The 19,693-nt window shown below is 42.1% G+C and overlaps 1 protein-coding gene across 1 annotated transcript in view; it reads left to right on the top strand.

Moving 5' to 3' along the window:
• The first annotated feature begins 3,130 nt into the window (after positions 1-3,130).
• MYLK4 (myosin light chain kinase family member 4) overlaps positions 3,131-19,693 on the top strand; it is an 84,399-nt gene continuing 67,836 nt past the window's right edge. Inside the window, exon 1 of the mRNA XM_025383797.1 lies at positions 3,131-3,394. Coding sequence (XP_025239582.1) covers positions 3,236-3,394 — 159 coding nt within the window. The 5' untranslated portion in view covers positions 3,131-3,235. The remainder of the gene's footprint in view (positions 3,395-19,693) is intronic.

Below are 19,693 nucleotides of genomic sequence, written 5' to 3'. Positions count from 1 at the left end.
TTGCAAAGGTGTCTACCATCTTTCTTTCACACCCCATACCCAATCTATCATAAATCCTACTGATTCTAAATGTAATGTGGAATCCTGCAAGGGATTCTGGAGCAGAAAAGGGGCATCTGGGGGGGAAAAAACCCAACAACAATAAAGTATTGAGTTTAGTTAATAATAATATTCACCATGGTTCATTAATTGTGACAAGTATACCATACCAACGTAAGATGCTAAAAACGGAGGATTCGGGGTGCAGGGCAAGGGGAACTCTGAGCTACCTTTGCCCCTTTTCTATAGATGTAAAACTACTCTAAAAGGAAAAGTTTATTACAAAAAAGTAAGCAAAGGAGCAGATTCTCCTGGCCTCTGGCTCACTCGAGCCTGCGGTTGGTTTGCTGGAGCCAAGGAGATGGCAAGTCTGCTTCTGCGTGGTGGTGGTCTGGGTGGAGGATGTGGTTGGATCAGCAGCAGCCCACACACGTTTTGCTTCTGGCAGGGCATTTGTTGCCTTATCAGTACTTCTACGCAATTTAATTATACTAACAAAATTGGTAACCTCAAACCAGCTTAGTCTTTATATAATAATTTTGTCAGATAATTTATCTCTCACAAATTTATAGTTCCACTTCATTACTTTTCCTGAAGAACAAAGCTCTCTAATCTGAAAAATAACAAGCGTTTTGTGTTTTAAAAAAAGGTTTTGCTATAATTCATTAATACTACATAGAATGGAAAAATGTGTGTTTTTATTTCACATGGAATGCATTGATCTGAATTAAAAATAAGGAATTTTTTTTTTTTTAAAGAAACAGAAGAGCAGCAGAGGCTGGTGTTATAATGGGGCATAGAGGGGCTAGCACAGGCTCCAAATAAGAGGTGACAATTGGCCAGGCCCTGAAAAATTGCAGAGTTGTCTAGAGTGCAAAGTCCAGCCTCTGGGCAATTAAGGTTTTATGTCACTTCAGTGAATCGAGGGATGCGCTACTGTGAGAGTCGGGCAGGTGGGCTGACACGCCCCTTTCTTGGTCTGTGCAAAAAACTACGGGGGAAGTCCTAGTGTTGCTTAAGGAAAGTTTATGAAAAATTTATTCCTGTTTCCTGGATGCCTGTGCCTTTGACCTTTCCCTAGAGCTGTAAATGTTTGGAGACTTTGCAAACATCTTTAAGAACTGAGAAAATTAAAACAAACTTGCTAACTGCTTTCAGAAGATCTTCTATATTACAGTTGGATATGCTGAAAGCATAAGATGGGCAAACAGAGGTGGCTGTGGGGTTGCCACACCTGGCATTTCCCCGACTGGGGGAAATTTAACGAGCACTTAAATAATCCTGAGTCTGAAAGGGGCAGAAGGTCCAGGCAGATGATTGCCGAGGACAAATCTAGCTTTGTAAATCCAGGAGTATTGACACAATGATACGAGGGAAAGGTGAAGGTGATATTTCATCCAGTGTTCCCGGTTTATCCTCTCCTTACCTGACCTCTGAAATGGAGCCATTGGCCTTGAAAAGCCTGGTGTCTAAAATTAATATTCTTCCCCATCTGACTAAGAAGGCAACAGCTGAGCAACATGAGATCAAGAGCCATATTAATTTAAACAGAGGCTCAAAGTGGCATTTCAGAGAGAAGATACTTCCTCTCGTAGTGGACACTTGTCTTTTCAGAAGATTTATACGACTGAGAGTCAAAACTGTCACCAGAGACTTCAATAGTCAGTTTGAATTCTGCAAAATTTCTCTTTATCTTCTGGAACGTATGCTCTACACTTGGAATGGCTCAAGCTCTTCGATGTTATCCTATCAATGGTAATTATCTTTGTTTATTGTTATAACCTCTCAAATCTCCTTCCCTTTTTTCTAAGTTACCTTCAATAACAAATTGTACCAAACTTCAGGTAGAGCTTAATATTTAATATTTCTTTGCAAAATTATTGTATCTTAAACCTAAACTTTTGTTTTAATGCATTAATTTTGTGTGGCTTCCTGATCCAACTTGAGTTTCATCTGCAATTAACCATAGTATTTTAGTTGTAGTTTGCCTTAGAAATAGCCATGCATTTGTTTCCTTATTTTAATAATTTTTTCAGGGCAATTTGAAAGAATGCTAAGCATGGTCTGTGATGTATCTGTAGAGCTCTGGTTGATAGTATTAATATTTGCATTTTTATTTGTTTGAATGTAAGCTCCTTATGTGGATAAGTATAATTTTTTAGAGCAGTGAACTTTAAACACTTTGGAACTGAAGAGTGTCATTTTACTGTAGGAGCTGAGAAAACAAAATATTAAGTTTTGTGGTGAGAATCACAATATGGTTTTTAAGCTGAGAAAATGCTGGAAGAGGCGCTTTTCAGAAAATGTCCACCAGGGGGCCTCAGTTGTCAGCCATGCGGAACCAGCACAAATTCAACTCTCTCCATCTCCCTGCATCTCTATGCAATCAAGTGATGGGTCCATACAGACGTGTGTATATGTCTCTAGTATCAAAGCGTATTCTGTATTCTACATCGCTTCATTTGTGAGGAAAGTATTTTAAGGAGAGTGAAAAGACTCTGAACTTCTCGGTACATAGCTGTTAATGCAGAGGCAAAGAAAGGTATCTGGGTGTGCTGTCCACGTGAGAGGACTGTAAGGAAACGAATTTCTTTTCACAAATGAACACCACACATTTTCAGGCATAGGTAGAGAAGAGATCTGGAAAAGGACTCATTTGCGGGGGATCCCTCTGGAGAGGGAGGCCAGGGGAAGCAGGAGAGACGCCTTCTGTGACAAGCGCTTCCCACTGGGCTGCAAAACCTGCGGTTCCAATTAAGCCCAAAGATACTTTATACTTCACATTTAAAGTGGCCACTTGATCTGCAGCTTATTTTATGCAATGAGGAGCATATTTCATCATCCAGTGAAACTTGACATTGCTTCTTACTGTTTGCTTTTGTAATTTTAAAGTAAAAAAAATATTTTTCCTTTTAAAGTTCCAATGTTGGAAACTCAATATGAATGTTAGTATTTCTTTTCCTAATTTTGGATCCTCTCTCCAGTTTAAACAGAAGAGACTTCCAAATTCTCACTGGTCATTTTCCCAAGAAGTCAAATGTGTGAATAAGTGATGAGAACTTTCCGTGTTTCCTTTCTCTGCAGTCAAGAGAAAGAAGCACTGAAGAGTCAGAATCGTGTCTTGGTTTATAAATCAGAGACAGAGGGAGACGAAAACCACACTCCAGAAAGTAGCTTAATTGGACTCACTACTAAGATGTTGAAAGTGAAGAGGCTGGAAGAATTCAACACGTGTTACAACAGCAACGAGCTGGAGAAAATGGCCTTTTTTCAGTGCAGGGAAGAGGTGGAGAAAGTGAAGCATTTTCTGAAAGAAAATTCTGGGGACCAGGATTCAAGACCTGAACATAATGAGGTAATCATGTGCTAATTTAGTCTCCTAAAAATATTCACTCTGTCTTATCTTTTCTAATGTCATGGAGCCATATATCAACCCTTTCCAAATTCTCTTTTGTACTTGTGAGTACAATTAAAGAAAGTTTATGAATAGGCACCATTCCATTTTGCTTCACCGAGAAGCGTGCGTGTCAACTATACAATTGTGTTTGGTAAATAATTAGGAGGCCTTTGAGCTGCATTTCTGCCAGCAGTCTACTTCACTTTATAGTTAGTGGCTTAGGAATTATACAGTCAGCTTGCGGAAATGAAGAAGAATCCTTTAACATGATGGATTTGGGCTTGAAATTCAGAAAAGGGCTGTGAGAGGCACAACCTTTCTGCTAAAAGAAGTTTCTCCTTTCCTCCAGACCTTGAGCTCCTCACGGGGTAGATGGCAGAGCTGTTGATAGTGAAGTTCAGAGAAGGGACAAGAAAGACTTGCTGATGGCATGACTGGGGGGCTCGTATCCTCCTCTGTGCAGAACGAGAGCTCTGAGCCCAATTCCAGCTGCTTGTTCTTGGGAAAAAATATTAATTTAACCAAGGGCTTGCCACATCTGAATTAGTGAGATAATAGTAGTTGTGAAAATTAGGTGTGATCACGTCTGTAAAGCACTCCACCTAGTATCTGTCACTAGAGTAAGCATTTAATATGTGTTAGCAGCAGCATCAATTCCCTCCCCTGCCTTGGCCCGGTCAGTTCCTGCCCGTCATCCATTGACTCCTTGCCCGGTGGGAGCATCAAGCATTTTGCCCATGCCTTCATTCCAGCACATGCGGTGGTTTTGAACATGTTGATCACCTTTCTCTAGACAAGGCTCCTTAACGTTGGGACCTCGTGTTATTTGTTCATGTTTTCTCAGTTGCTTTCCCAGTAACAGGAACAAATAGGCACCAAAAGTGTTTTTGGAACAAACAGATCTGTTTAAGTGAATTCTGGTTGAGGGCTGGGAACCATTATTTTTGATAATCAGAGCAAGTGATTCTTATCAGGCAGGTCTGGAAAACATCCTTCTTTGCCCACCTAGTGTTCTGAAAAACACTATTCAGGTAGGAAGGGCGTTTCTAACAATGCAACAGACAATGAAATAGAGATATTGTATATAAAAGGGCTAGGAGGCTTTTTATTGTAAGTGAGTAAGAAATGACAAAATGTGCTGGAGAATGAGTCAGATTGAAACAGATTTTTTTGAGACTTCTGCTTTCCCCATGAGTTCAATATAGACCAAGTCGAATTATCTACAGGCAAAATCAAGTGAGACATGACTTTCTCATTAGGGTTCTTAGTGGTACAAACAGGATAATTTTTTCTGTTTATTAATTTCGGTAGGACAGAGAAGAAAAAATATTCTTCTTGGATAACTTTGAAATCATCAACTAACCGTAATAGTTTATATGAATTTCGTTATCTTTCAAGTACTGTTTTTCTTCAAATTCTGTGATACAATTTTTATAAATGGGCAACACTCTGAAGAGTGAGAGAAGCTGGACGCAAGGACGCACGGCTCACACCTGTGATCCCAGTACTCTGGGAGGCTGAGGCGGGAGTGGGCACGTGGCTCACACCTGTGATCCCAGCGCTCTGGGAGGCTGAGGCGGGAGTGGGTACGTGGCTCACACCTGTGATCCCAGCACTCTGGGAGGCTGAGGCGGGAGTGGGCACGTGGCTCACACTTGCGATCCCAGCACTCTGGGAGACTGAGGCGGGAGTGGACGCATAGCTCACACATGTAATCCCAGCACTTTGGGAGGCTGAGGCGGGAGTGGACGCATGGCTCACACATGTGATCCCAGCACTTTGGGAGGCTGAGGCGGGAGTGGACGCACAGCTCACACATGTAATCCCAGCACTTTGGGAGGCTGAGGCAGGAGAATCACTGGAGGCCAGGAGTTTGAGACCAATCCAGGTGACATGGTGAGACATCTATTTCTACAAAAAAAAAAAAAAAAACAAAAAAACCCAAATAAAATAGCCAGGCACACATCTGTAGTCCCAGCTGCTTGGGAGGCTGAGGCAGGAGGATTGCTTGAGCCCAGGAGTTCAAGGCTGCAGTGAGCTATGACTGCACCACTACACTCCAGCCTGGGCAACAGAGCAAGACTCTGTTTCTGAAGATTAAAAAAAAAAAAAAAGAGTTAGATAGTGCTAAGTTAGAACATAAATATATGTAGGGATATCACTTTTGTGATAGCAAACTGCCTCCAGAAGTTGATAATTTGGAAGTTAAATATTTTTAGGGTGTTTTTGAGGGAAAACTTGAGACTGTAATTTAACCCCTAGAAACCATCAGAGAATGTCCTTTGTAGTAAGTCTCATATCCCTTCTGAAACTCGGGCCTCCTGGCTTCGGTCCTGCAGTTGACACCCTGCGGAAGGTGGGAAGGAGTCACTAGGAGCTCCATGTATCCCATTCAGTTTCTTACTTGTAAATGGAGAAGGGCCTAGAGATGTCTGCAATAAATTTTCCTGTCTGTCTGCGTCCACGTGGAGAATGGATAGGTGCACGTGTTAGAGGCACAGAGTTATCCTCTCCATGGCCTGGAGCCCCTGCCTGCCCAGTTGGTGGGTGCCAGGGCAGCCAGCAGGCTTGGCAGTGGGTGGGTGGAGAAGGACATTCCGGCAGCTCAGATGTCTTCAGGTATGCAGACAGAGCTAGATTAACACGTCTTCATCTTCTGCTGGGCAGCAGTAAATCTTTAAAATGCCACTCTTTTCTCTCCAGGGACTATGAAAAAATGCTTGTCGATTTTCTCCACCTATTCCCCTTTCTCTCTCGTCCCTTCTCTCTTTGAGAAGATTAGCACGGCTCATCATAGTAGGAACATCCCTTGTGGTGCACTGGAAAGAATTTACTCTCAATTTCAGGCTCTCTGGTGACATGAAAGCTTTGTTCTGGAATCTTTCGGTGCAATTTCTTTAGAGTCTGGAATTGCTCCCCAGTCCCAATAGGGGAAGAATTTTATATAGATTTAACAACTTGTATTTGTTAAAATCGTTTGATAAAACTCAGATTCTCTTTTTTTTCCTGCTTTTAATCAGATTTTTCTATTTCTTTTATTTTTCTTCTACTGAATTTATTTTTAACTATCTTCTTTCTTTCCTCTATGTTTTATTGAGTTTATGAAACACTTCATAGCCTACTTTTCTTCCTTCTACTTAAGTTCTTGTTCTTTTAATTTTTCTTTTTTTTTTTTGAGATGGAGTCTGGCTCTGTAGCCCAGGCTGGAGTGCAGTGGCGCAATCTCCACTCACCACAAACTCTGTCTCCCGGGTTCACGCCATTCTCCTGCCTCAGTCTCCTGAGTAGCTGGGACTACAGGTGCCTGCCAACACGCCCAGCTAATTTTTTGTATTTTTACTAGAGACGGGGTTTCAACATGTTAGCCAGGCTGGTCTCGATCTCCTGACCTCGTGATCCACCTGCCTTGGCCTCCCAAAGTGCTGGGATTACAGGCGTGAGCCGCCATACCCGGCCTCTTTTAATTTTTCTTGTTTGTTTCCTTTCTTTTTTTTTTTGAGACAGAGTCTCACTCTGTCACCCAGGCTGGAGTGCAGTGGTGTGATCTCGGCTCACTGCAGCTTCGACCTCCCTGGCTCAAATGATCCTCCTGCCTCAGCCTCCCAAGTAGCTGGGTCTAGGCATGCACCACCACCCATGGCTACTTTTTGTGTTTTTTTGTAGAGACAGGGGTCTGCCTGTGTTGCTCAGACTGGTCTTGAGCTCCTGGGCTGAAGTGATCCTCCCGCCTTGGCCTCCCAGAGTGCTGGAATTATAGGCATGAGCTACTGTGCGTGGCCTATTTTTCCTACTTTCCTTTTTATTCTGTTTTCTAGTGACTTTTCTCAATCCATTATGTTCCAAAGGCTGTTCAAAATCACCTAAATTCTACCTACCATGTAAAATTTTAAAAGTTTTCAGCAGATGACCGTAGGCCATAATAAACTAGATCTAAACATACATACATGGCGTGGTGTTGAAATCAAGTAAAATTTTCAAATTGGTCTGACTCACAAGAGTGATGAGCTTGATAGCTACTGTATCCATACCATTAAGTTATAAATGATGAACAGGTTTCATAACTGTAATTAGTATTATTTTTGTACAATTGAATCCGGGTTTTTTTCTTTTGTCAGTTCTCTGTTATCTATATAGCAAATAGCCCTCGTGTTGTATTTCCCTCAGATTTACTTGAATATGTAGTAGGATCTCTGTCTCATATACACCACCACACCCCTCTGCTTGCTTAATGAAACACAGGTGTGCCCGGTAATACTCCCAGTCAACCATTCGGCCCTGTGTGCTTCTCACTGCTTTCCTCCGTGTACCACCCCCATCCCTGCACCTGAGGCCCAGGGTTGTCTGTGCTCACCTCCTCGTCCCTTGGTTTTCCCCTCCTTCCTGTTCACCCCCAGTTACTCATCCTCCATCCAAAAGGCATGGTCCCAAGTACAAAAGTAGGACACAGGTTGTGAATACTCACTCTACAAAAATATGTCAGCATGGCCCACTGTTCCACATCCGCGCCTGAATTGATCCTAACCCTTGCTGATTTGTGTTTAAAAGCCTGCCGTCATAGGGAATAATTCTTTTTGAAAACCTGGCTTAAATTCTTCCATATCCCAACCAGGGGGTATCCCAAAGCTGTGAGGGTAGAAACAAGCACGGCCCCGGCAGACTCAGGACCACACAGTCCCTGGAGTGTTTAAATGGCTGGTACAAATGTCCCCAAGACCAAGCAAAGCAAAATATTTATTAACAGGATGTACAGAGAGATGGAGTGGGTTGGAGTAAAGTGTGGATCTTCCTATTTTGATTGCAGTTGGTGGATTTAACACCAGGTGGCATTTCCTGACCATCTGCTGTGAAATTGTACCATCAGCACCACCCGTAATGACTATAACTTAGATCTCAAAATAACAAGTCTGAGGGCAGAGGTTTTGTGATTTTTAAAGTTGCATTTCCCCACCCCCATCCCTGTGCTCCTCACCCTGTAAGGGCAGGAGAAAGCTCCCTGGCGGTGGCCCAGCCTTGGCAGCCAGCAGATGCCAGATACAGTGGTGCTAATTGTCCTTGAACTGGGAACAAACGCGCGTTCACGGCGCTGTAAATTATTGCCAGCAGGTCTCCCGATGCCCCTACACCTGTTTCAGATCTGTCACACAAGGCCATCATATTTTTCCTTTTAAAGAGGCAGATTATTTGCTGATCACGTAACTGGAGACGTCCAAGCAGGACTCTGCAAGAACCCTCTGTAATTCGGTGACAGCCACTCCTCGGGGCAGAGCAAAGGGTGACACTACTTGAGAAGCGCTGGTGCTAGATCAGGGCAGGGAAGGAACATATAAGCCAAGCGACATCCACAGCTGCTCCCAGAGAATGGACTTCACACTCAGAAGAAAAGATGTCTGGGTTGTAGGTAGCGTGTGCCTTCTCTCGTCTTCAGTTCTCTGGCGCTTGATCCGGTTCGTGATGACCCGGGGAGGCCATTGGCAGGCTCCTGCTCTTGAGGACGTGCAGGTAGTAAAATCAGTTTGATCTAAGACAGATTCATTTTGTTTGAATGTTTCCAACCTGGGAGTGGCACTTGCCAAAGAAAATGGAATGCATGCCCTGGCTGAATCTCTGCCCAGGACCCTGGCCTTAGGGGCAGTTGGGGTAATAATAGTGGCATGTGGCACATTTCAACCTTTCAAACACTTGCACCAACTTTTGGGGAACCTCACGGGCAGGGATTCCCTGTGCATATTAAAGTTGGTGATCTGTTTTTGTTTGTCAGAGCTAAAAATAATGTCCATATCTCTTCATTCTCCTACTTCTTATATGACTTATGAAAAGAAAATAAAACATAAGCAAAAGTGCTTTTATTCTTACTAAGAAATTGATCGCAAACACAGCACGTGCAGTGACCAGCCCTTCTGAGCATAGCCTTCTCTGCTTTCTCCTTTGAGCCGTTGCCTGATAATGCGTTTCATGTAACACCATAGCTATTCCGGAATGGAATTCAGTCAGGAGCGTAGCAGAATTCTGGGAGAAGAGAAATAATTCCTGTTCTAAGAATGTCAGCACTTTTCAAGAGAGGGTATTCACTTCTGGGAAGACAGCTCGTTGCACATATTTAGCTCTCTTATCAATTAGCATATGATAAATTATTTTTAAAACAATACAGAACAGTTTAGAAAGCACTATGGAAAACAGTCTGAATCATTGTTCTGTCTGAAGGTGGGTTTATGGCAGTGTTTCTCAGCCTTTTTTTCATTATCATCCACCCCCTCCTAGACCTTTTAGGGTTTTTTCCCCTTAGTTGACTCCTCCCATTCAATTTTAATACCACATATATACTGCATACCTGTTGATGCCTTGTTTGTATATCTGTGCTTTATACAGATGGCAACCCCATGGTGGGCCCCTAGCTTGCACTGTATGCCACCATCAAGGATTGTCCCGCTATACCTAAATATTACAGATTTGTAATATACAAATCTTACAAAAGAGTAAGATTTTTTTCACACACCCCCAGAAGAACCAATTTTCATTCCTTTGGGGTGCAGTTGGCCCATCGACAACGCATGCAGTTAAAAAAATTTCTCTAGGGGAGTTAGACAATCTATCTCTGTACCTGTGTATAAATGCCATATTTATTTCTTATTCAATAAGAAGCCACCAACTCTGCCTCTTGCTGGTGTTCAGAAGTCGGAGAGGAGTCGGGCTTTCCCCGTGGCCTGAGCCTTCCCAGGGAAGCTTTCCACAGCAAATATTTCTGGAGCATCAAGTTCATATTAAGAGGAATTACCCAGTCTTGGAATGGCTTGTCAATCATCTGATCTGTCTTAGTTGAGGACAAAGTGACAGAGATGGAAGAAAGGAAGATTTTTTTTTTTTTTTTTTAAGTAAGCAATCACAAAATGTTATAATTCTCTGCAGGTCTGACCTAGCATCATGGTGAAGTCTATGTTTTTAGGCAGTCACTGTTGCCCAAGGGTTAATCATTTTTCGCTGTTTGTCGTATCTCCTGTGGGAGATGCCAAGAGAATTACATTTCTCCTATGGGAAGTACTATGAGGGCTTTCATCTTCATCTTCCATGTGGAAAAGAATGTGTTACTCACTCAAGCTATAAGATTGTAGCCCTCATAGCATTTCCCAGTGACAAAGTCAACAAGTTTTGTGAGTTAATTAGGAGTATTGTAGATGTATATTTCAGAATGTTTTTGCAACTTTTTAGCCATAAAGAAATCTCTCTTAAATTAGAGTGTACATGTCCTCATAGCTTTTCTTATTGCTAATGGATATTCAGAAATGTGAGCAAACTATTGTCTTTGAAATATCTACAAGCATAGCAGTTTTAAGAACTATCTTTTGTCGCGGTATCAGTGAATCCTATTTATGATATGAATGTGCTCTATCTCCATTCAAGACAGAGAGCAATAAAAAGGTTTTCCAATGTACTGTGTGTAGATACCTGCCCATGTAAATTCTGAGTGTCCTTGACCAAACGCACAGATGAGTCATACTTATGTCTATGTTGTTTCAGCTTCTTAGAGGAATTAAAATTATGATAGTTTTATGCCATTTCTGTTGTTTTAACATGAGAAAAAGATCTTTATTTGCTCTCTCTGAAAGTTAAAACAACATTGTCAAAAACACAAATGTTGCAAATCAAGTCTGTGTTTCCAAGTAAGAGAATGGTGAGCATACTTGATAACAAAGTCCCTAAATATAGATGCCCAAACTACGATCCTATCCACTTACCTAAAACATAATGGTCATAAAATGCACGTTTATCTATTCGTTTTCCAGATCTTATTTTCACACACCACTATCATGATTTTTGCTATATTTACGTGCTATCTTTATTCCTGTTAATATTTTTCATATGTCGAGTCATTTAAGACATTTTTAATCAAAGCAAAAATAAAGTGAAATCATGGTTTTGATGTTTTATTTATAGATTTTCTAATGCACAATAACACACACATAAGTTTTAAAAATGGATTGTTACTGTATGATCTAAAACCACCTAAAGCCTCTTGCAATGAAGTGGCCCAAAATCAGTCTCTGGACATCCGACTCAGGAAGCTATTCCAGGTCTTTGCCCTGTGGTATTCGGCCCTTTCACTTATTTCTCATTTTCTGTCCACCACATGGTGACAACAAAGACCACTTCCCTCAAGACAGCAGACACGGAGAAGGCAGATCATAGGCAGCGTTTAGTATAGAAAATAGGTAACAGGTAAAGTTTATGTAGGATTTCTTATGTACCCAGCACCACGTCTCTACGATGTCATTCCTGAGTTCCTACCAGAAAGCAGAGCCCAAGCATGCATGAGGGTGGCTTGTTTTGTGAACTGACTCCAGGGAATAGGTGTAGGGGCTTGAGGAGTATGAAACAGGGAAGGAGAGAAGCCCCAGCAAGGTTGAGTTGCCAAGCTGCCTACTTCAGACAGGATGACCTCAGAGCCGCCTACCCATAGGACTGACGCAGGCACTGGCACTGATTCCCTGGGCGCCATCTCCACCATCGGGGGGTCTTGCGGGGTGACTGTCCCCCTGGCATTTTCAGTTGCATATGCATAAATGCCAGTTCCCAAGAAGGTCCCGCAGCAATGCCAGAGAACCCTGGAAAGAGGGTGTAATGGGTGGCCTGAGGTGAAGCACTTTCAGACTACACTTCTGTGGAGCTGGTTACCACAGTACTGGCTGGAGCAGAGGTGGGGGAGAGCTTGCGCGGAGGACGAGGAGAGGTGCGCCTGTTCTGATGCCTTTAAAGTCTCACTGTCAGCCATGAGGTAGGTACTATTTCCTCCACTTTACAGATCCAGGAAGGCTCACTGACCTGCCCAAAACCCACATACAAAAGAGTTGGGCTTTGAACCCCGTGGTGGGCCCCTAGCTTGCACTCTATGCCACCATCAAGGATTGTCCCGCTATACCCAATTTCGTCCTTCACAGTTAAATATCCTGTTCAAGATGAACCACAGGAGTCAGGAGATGCAGCTTCCAGTCCTGGCTCTGCCCTCTCAGGGGAGTTCTTTAAGTTCTTTACTCAACAGTATATGCAGGTCAGTTTCTGCAGCCCCGTCTACTGCACGGCATTGCTCTTACGGCCAAATAAAGTACCATGCCTGTGTGAAAGTTCTCTGTAAAATGTAAAATGCTGTATGTTAGTACTGCTGTCAGTACATTTCTCTTATGTGCTTAAGTATCTCTAGGCCCTACGTCTTCTTAAATATGGAGATACAACCTGTACAGTGCATCCTGGCATTTTGTAGTAATTTTAATGATTTTTTAAAACCTCATTTGCCATTTTTAATAGGGAAAAGTATCTGATTCGCCAGGCCATTGAGGGTGATAGCATGCTGCGTGCTCAACTGGATACCAGTATAAACATGACTCATGGCTTCCTCCACTTGGGGTTTCAGATGTACACAGGTTATCACGGCATTCCCATAGTGAATGGGACACTGAAGGCTGTGCTCTGACTCACAGGCTGTGACTCAAAGATTAGGGACCTTAATGCATAGATCCTAAGGAACTTTGGGGGTCAGCTCATCCAAACCCTTCTCTGAAGAGAAACTGAAAGTCTGGGGGAAGTTAGATGGACTCACCCAAGATTCCTTAGTGTCTAAGCATTTCTTTAAATATTTATGCCTAGATTCTGTATTAATTTACTCAGCAAATAATTACTGAGCCCCCACTGCACAAAAGACACTGTGTTGGTTCTGGTTGGGGTCTCCAGTAATGGTTGCCCAATATGATTCTTATTTGGAGGAGAAATTCTTGAAACCCAAAGACAAGTGAGACAGAGCAGGGACTCTTCTTAGGTGCCTAATGGGCACCCCTCCCCTCCAAGCGTGGAAATAAAAAAAAATTAAGTTTCTTCAAAATAATTCCAGACATCTAGCTAGCCCTGAATACTAAACAACTTAGTAAACAAGAAGGTAATAATAGCATAAAACAATAGCCAAGGAAGTTTGAGTGACAAAATGTTTGGTTCCCTATTAAAACTAAATATAACATCTTAACATATGTCCCTGGGTTGTTTTTCAGAAACCCAGATCCACACCAAGTAAAGAAATGCCATCTGCTGGTTCATAGACCTCAGATAAGGGGGAACTGAGGACTAAACTTTAACCACTGCTCTTTGTTCTAAATTTCTTCCTGAGAGGCCTGGAAGAGGTCATGCATAAGCCAGACCTAACATTGTTTTCTGCTCTTCTTAAATTTTTAGACAAAGCTTTCCCTCCTTAATCAATCACAAATAGGAAAGTCTTTAAATACATCAATGATCTGTGGGCCTTCGCTTCATGATATTCCACCTTTTTAGGTTAAACCAACATAGAACCTCAAAATACTGATTTATGACTTTGCCTATAACCTCTGCCTCCTGTCTTCAAAAACGCTTACCTGTAAGCCGTCTGAGAGTTTGGGTGTTAAGTATAAGCTGCCCGGTTCTCCTTGCTTGGCAGCCTACAATAAATGCCTCTCTTCTCTCGCCAAAAGCCCAGGGTCAGTCTCTGGCTTTGGCTTTGCCGGGCCAGGTTGGCAGACCCAAGTTTGGTTCGAGAGCACAAGTGGTTTCACCTATTAATGGTTACTGATGGTCTTAAAAAGAGACAGAATCTGTTCAAACAGGATCATTTCTTTAAAAGGTAAACATAGATACATAATTCTGTTTGTGAAGTGCTTTTGTCCTTGATACAGAGATGCACGCCCAATGTTAGGATGTCCCTTAGACTACTTGGCAATCCAAGTAATTTAGAAACTGAAAAACTGACAGTGACAAGTGTGAAGTCTTAATTCTTTTCTGCCTGCTAGAACGAGCATGTTGAATTGAGATGATAATACAGATACGTTTTTACAGTCTTAAGGTTGTGTTTGTGTGTAACCTATTTTGGATTTAGGCTTTTAATTTGGGTATATTTATTTATTCACTCATTTTATTTGACAAATGTGTAAATGGTTCTTACTATGCTCCAGACCTGATTCTAAGCGCTTTGCAAATGTGAACTCAAACACTGCCACAACCTCAGGAGGTAGATACCCCCCGGACTGGCTCAATGGATGATAATAGTGAATGCTAATGTTTCCTGTTGCATTAACTGTGTTCCAGGCTCTGTGCTAAGTACTTAGTGTGGAATCTTCACAGTGGCCCATGAAGTTGGTATAATTCTTTTTTTTTTTTTGAGCTGGAGTTTTGCTCTTCTTGCCCAGGCTGGAGTGCAATGGTGTGATCTCGGCTCACTGCAACCTCTGCCACCTGGGTTCAAGTGATTCTCCTGCCTCAGCCTCCTGAGTATCTAGGATTACAGGCACCTGCCACCACAGCCAGCTAATTTTTCTATTTTTAGTAGAGACAGGGTTCCACCACGTTGGCCAGGTTGGTCTCGAACTCCTGATCTCAAGTGATCTGCCTGCCTTGGCCTCCCAAAGTGTTGGGATTACAGGTGGGAGCCACCGTGCCTGGCCGAAGTTGGTAGAATTCTTATCTCTACCTTGTAGGTGAGCAACCTGAGGCTTAGTGAGGTCAGGAACTAGCCCAAAGTTATGAACCTATATACCATCTGATTTTTGAAGGCATTCACTTTCCCTACATATGAAACAGGTGCTTAGGTGTCTTTGTAGAAATTTTAACTGAATTAAAAATATTTATCAACTATCAACAATCCCAACAGAGTGGGACATATTTTACAATTGATAAACTTACACTAACATATCATTATCACTCAGAGTCCGTGGTTCACATTAGGGTTCACTCTTGTTACGCATTCTGTGGGTTTGGACAAATATATAATAACATGTATCTACCGTTACAGCAACTTAAGAAGTGTCAAGATGAAAGATTAAGGATTCAAAAACAAGCTGCTATCCGTGATGAATTTTCTAAGGACAGTTTATAGCCACATGATCTGAAGTATGTTTTAAATTTGATTGTTGCTTCGGTTGATTGGTTGATTTCTTTATGCCACTACAGCCAGCCTATATAGATAAAAACATCCACTTTCTCTACCACAGCAAATTGAGGGGCTTCTCTGCAACTGCAAGGTAACAGTGACCTCCAGTGGGGAAAAGTTGCAAAAGTTACTGCAGCAATGCAGTGAAGTCACAGCATTTTAAGCTAATCCTAATTGTTGAAACCGATGTCAGGCCACCCTCAGCTCTCTGTTCCTGGACACACAAGCTACTGGGAAAGATTAAACTGGAACTAATGATTCCCTCATGCATGTAGAATAAGGCTGGAAGATTATCAACTAAATGCAGTTTGCCAGCATGCTCTAAAATACTTTGTTTCGTTAAACAATGTATTAATATGTTTCCCATGCTCAGTACTTTTAAAATCATAATTCAGTCTTGACTACAGAGTGGAATTGACATTTCACTAAAGATAGATCAGGAAGGTGGGTAATCCAAAATTTATCCTGTTTAGCTTTTTATAGTGTCACTCATTTGCTAGTTTTGCAGGGTTGCCTGCTCACATGTTTTGCCTGATAATGAGAAATTACACTGTGACACATTCTTACTGTGCAATCTAGTTTCACATAAGACCACCAGCTTGAATTTCATTTTCTGCCTCTTGCTACTTCTGTGGCACCGAGGATATTGTTTAGCCTCTCTCAACTATTTCCTCATCTGGGGTTTATAACATTGGCCCCACAGAGTTGTTGTACAAAGCAGTTAACACTTTGTAGTGTTGTGCTTGGCTTAGAGAAAAAAAAGCTACATGAACAAAACAATACGCTCTTACTATTAATGTAGCTAAACTTTACACCATCTGCCATTCTAGTAATTTATAGGGCATATTGTCTATGACCCAATATCTTTCCAGCTCAGAGTCCTACAGATCTAGTTTCCTGAAGGACATTTTCTTCTTTCATGTCTTTCCACACTTAATTTCTTTCTGTGTGTGATGCTGTCACATTTCTCAGGCACTGGGCTGGGATCCTGGCATCTTGATGCCACATTGCCTGGAGCTATGGACTCCCTGTCCCTCCTCTGTCATATCCTGTCAGATACCAAATTCTGCATATGATTTCTTGAAATGTATCTTACATCTCTCCTTTTCATTCCTACTGGTATGACTGCAAAATGTGTTAGTTCCTCCCCACCCCACTGTCCTCTAAGGATGTGAACAGATGAGTTACCATCAGAGACTGAAGAAGGAGAATGGAACGTCATCCAGTCCAGCAAGAATAAGATGCCCAAGTACCACCAAGGTCACAGGTGTGAAAATGCCCTGGAAAATCAAAAGCATTAAGCAATGCATAATGGTAGGATCGTATTATTATTATTATTATTTTATTTTTTGAGATGGAGTCTCGCTGTGTCACCAGGCTGGAGTGCAGTGGCATGATCTTGGCTCACTGCAACCTCTGCCTCCTGGGTTCAAGTGATTCTCCTGCTTCTGCCTCCCAGGTAGCTGGGACTACAGGCGGGCGCCACCACACCCAGCTAATTTTTGTATTTTTAGTAGAGACAGAGTTTCACCATGTTGGCTAGGAAGGTCTCGATCTCTTGATCCACCCACCTCGGCCTCCCAAAGTGCTGGGATTACAGGCGTATTATTTGATGTGCATAAGAACTTAGCAACATAAGCTTCGTAGAACGTAAGAGAAGGCAGAGACTATTTTATTGGACAAATGCAACTCAGTGTCATGAGAGCCTGATGCAAAATAGTGTACAAGGATTTATAAATTAGGAAATTACAGCAGTTACTATAATCAATGTAACAAAAGGGGCAGGAGGGATTCCTTTGGTGTCTTGTCCGGAATCTTTGTCTCTTAATATGTCAAACGGTGAACCACCACTGACTTACCTAGCTGTTAGATACCACAGCGGAACCTGTCTCTCCACCTTCCATTCTCTGTCCTTTTCCCCTGAGAATCGCCACAGTCTGCTAGAGTGTATTTTCAAATGAAATTAGCTGGGCATGTAAGGAAGAATGGAAAGCCACCAGGCACAGTCTTAAGCTGGTTCACCATAACATAATGACTTATCACTGAAACTCATCAGAGTCTACTTCCCATTATTCTATTTCAATATTATGTTTTTGCATGATCAATATTCTCTTATATGAGATTTTAAATATTATTCCAATACGTAATATTAGAGATTTTCAGTGCAGGTTAGAATGTTAAAGGCTCTGAGAGGCTTCTGTTAAAAACTTAGCTGGATGTAGTGGTGGGTGCCTGTAGTCCCAGCTACTTGGGAGGCCGAGGCAGGTGATTCGCTTGAACCGGGGAGGCAGAGGTTGCAGTGAGCCGAGATCGCACCACTGCACTCCAGCCTGGGTGGCAGAGCCAGACTCAATCTCAAAAACAACAACAGCAGCAACAACGACAACAACAATGACAAATATTTTAAACCAGGTGCATAGGAAGCATGTAATAATGTTAACTTTATCTGTAACAGTATGATTATTTATCCTGAGAGCTTTCAAAATTTATTTGACTTCTGACCTTTTCTATCTTTTTTTTTTTTTTTTTGAGACGGAGTCTTGCTCTGTCGCCCAGGCTGGAGTGCTGTGGCGCAGTCTCGGCTCACTGCAAGCTCTGGTTCCCGGGTTCACACCATTCTCCTGCCTCAGCCTCCCAAGAATCTGGGACTACAGGCGCCGCCACCACGCCCAGCTAATTTTTTGTATTTTTTAGTAGAGACAGGGTTTCACCGTGTTAGCCAGGATGGTCTCGATCTCCTGACCTCGTGATCCACCCGCCTCAGGCTCCCAAAGTGCTGGGATTACAGGCGTGAGCCACCGCGCTCGATGACCTTTTCTTTTTCCTGACTCATTATTAACATTTCAGGGAGCCATAAGATGTGCTTTGGGGTGTGCTGGTTTAGGGTGGACTGATGATTGGCTTTGATATCAAATAGGCCCAAATTCAGATCCCTATGGAGACCACCTACCAGCTGTGTGACCTAAGTCATTTAACTTTTCTGAGTTTCAGTTCCTGGTTCATCAAATTGGTGTAATAATGCCAACCTTGCAGGATTATTGGGAGGATTAAATTAGCAATGTGTCTGTTAGAGATGTGACCCAAAAACTTAATTTCTGTTCCACTTCATTGTTTTTCCCCAAACCTGTTCTCATTCTCTCTCCCCTTCTATGCCTTTTAAACTCCTTCAAGGCCAGATTTAAATCCCACCACAGTTGATTCTAATTTTACCTCCCCAGTTCGCATTGATTACATATGCTGAGCCAGGTGTGTGCACAGTTTTGAGACCCTGTGTGATAAATACTATTTCATGGGTTTGGACCTCCATTCCTGGAAAGCTGGAGCTCACTGCCCATGGGGATCATTCTCTGTATTTCTTTGTATCCTTCGCATGAGACATGTCCATTCTCAGTTGTGTTCTAGTTATTACCAATACATTTTAGGCATAATTTTTTCTTTGATGTCTTAGAAGTGAGCATAATGATTAATGTACTTATTTCAAATATTTAAACAATGTAATGAATAGGGCCAGCCTTCATATAGCAGAATATTTGGAATAATATACCATTTGTATATTTTTTCCCAAGAGCTTCCAGGATTGGAATTTTAATCATTTCTAGACTGGCAGACTCAATTTTGAGCAGTCAGAGTGGCCTGACATGCCCTGGCTTTTTTCACTTTCCTTCAGATCAGAGTGTCGAAAATGAGAGAAAAATACCTGTAGTTGTGGGTGCTTTCTGTCCCCTTATGAAGAAGGCAACCTGATTCTCGCAAGTCAGGACTTGTCTGTTAACTCTTACTGAGATGGCTCTAACACGGGAAGAATTGTTTGCAGTGATGCTAAGAGGCATTGCCCGGATTCTGAAGTTCCTTCTGAATCATCTGAGAAAGAGTGCCTTAATTTGAACTTAGTTTTGTTTGTTTTTACATATTCTAAGCTTTGATAGGTGCTGTTTTATGTGTGATGCAAACATGGTCATCTATCACAAGCTGGAATCTGATTGCTCAGAGTGGCTCCTGCCTGGGCCTCAGCATTCCCTGGGAGCTGGCTACAAATGCAGGCTCTCAGGCCCCATCCAACCTGCTGAATAGGAATCTGCATTTTATCAGGGTCCCTGGATGACTCATGTGCACATCAACGTGTGAGAAGCACTAGAATATTCATTAACTCCTGCAGTCGAATAATGACGTTTACTTCAAAAAATGGCTGAAAGAAAAATAAAGGTAACATGTACTGCTGCAGTTGTGAATATATGCTTACCTAAGTAATATTCCTATGCGTATTACATTTAAATACACACACATATATGCACACATGTTTAGGTGTGTGTATAATATGTATGTGT

Source organism: Theropithecus gelada, chromosome 4, assembly GCF_003255815.1.
Source record: "Theropithecus gelada isolate Dixy chromosome 4, Tgel_1.0, whole genome shotgun sequence".
Lineage (NCBI taxonomy): Eukaryota > Metazoa > Chordata > Mammalia > Primates > Cercopithecidae > Theropithecus > Theropithecus gelada.
The sequence above is the reverse complement of the archived record's forward strand: the minus strand, read 5'-3'. Positions and strand labels throughout refer to the sequence as shown.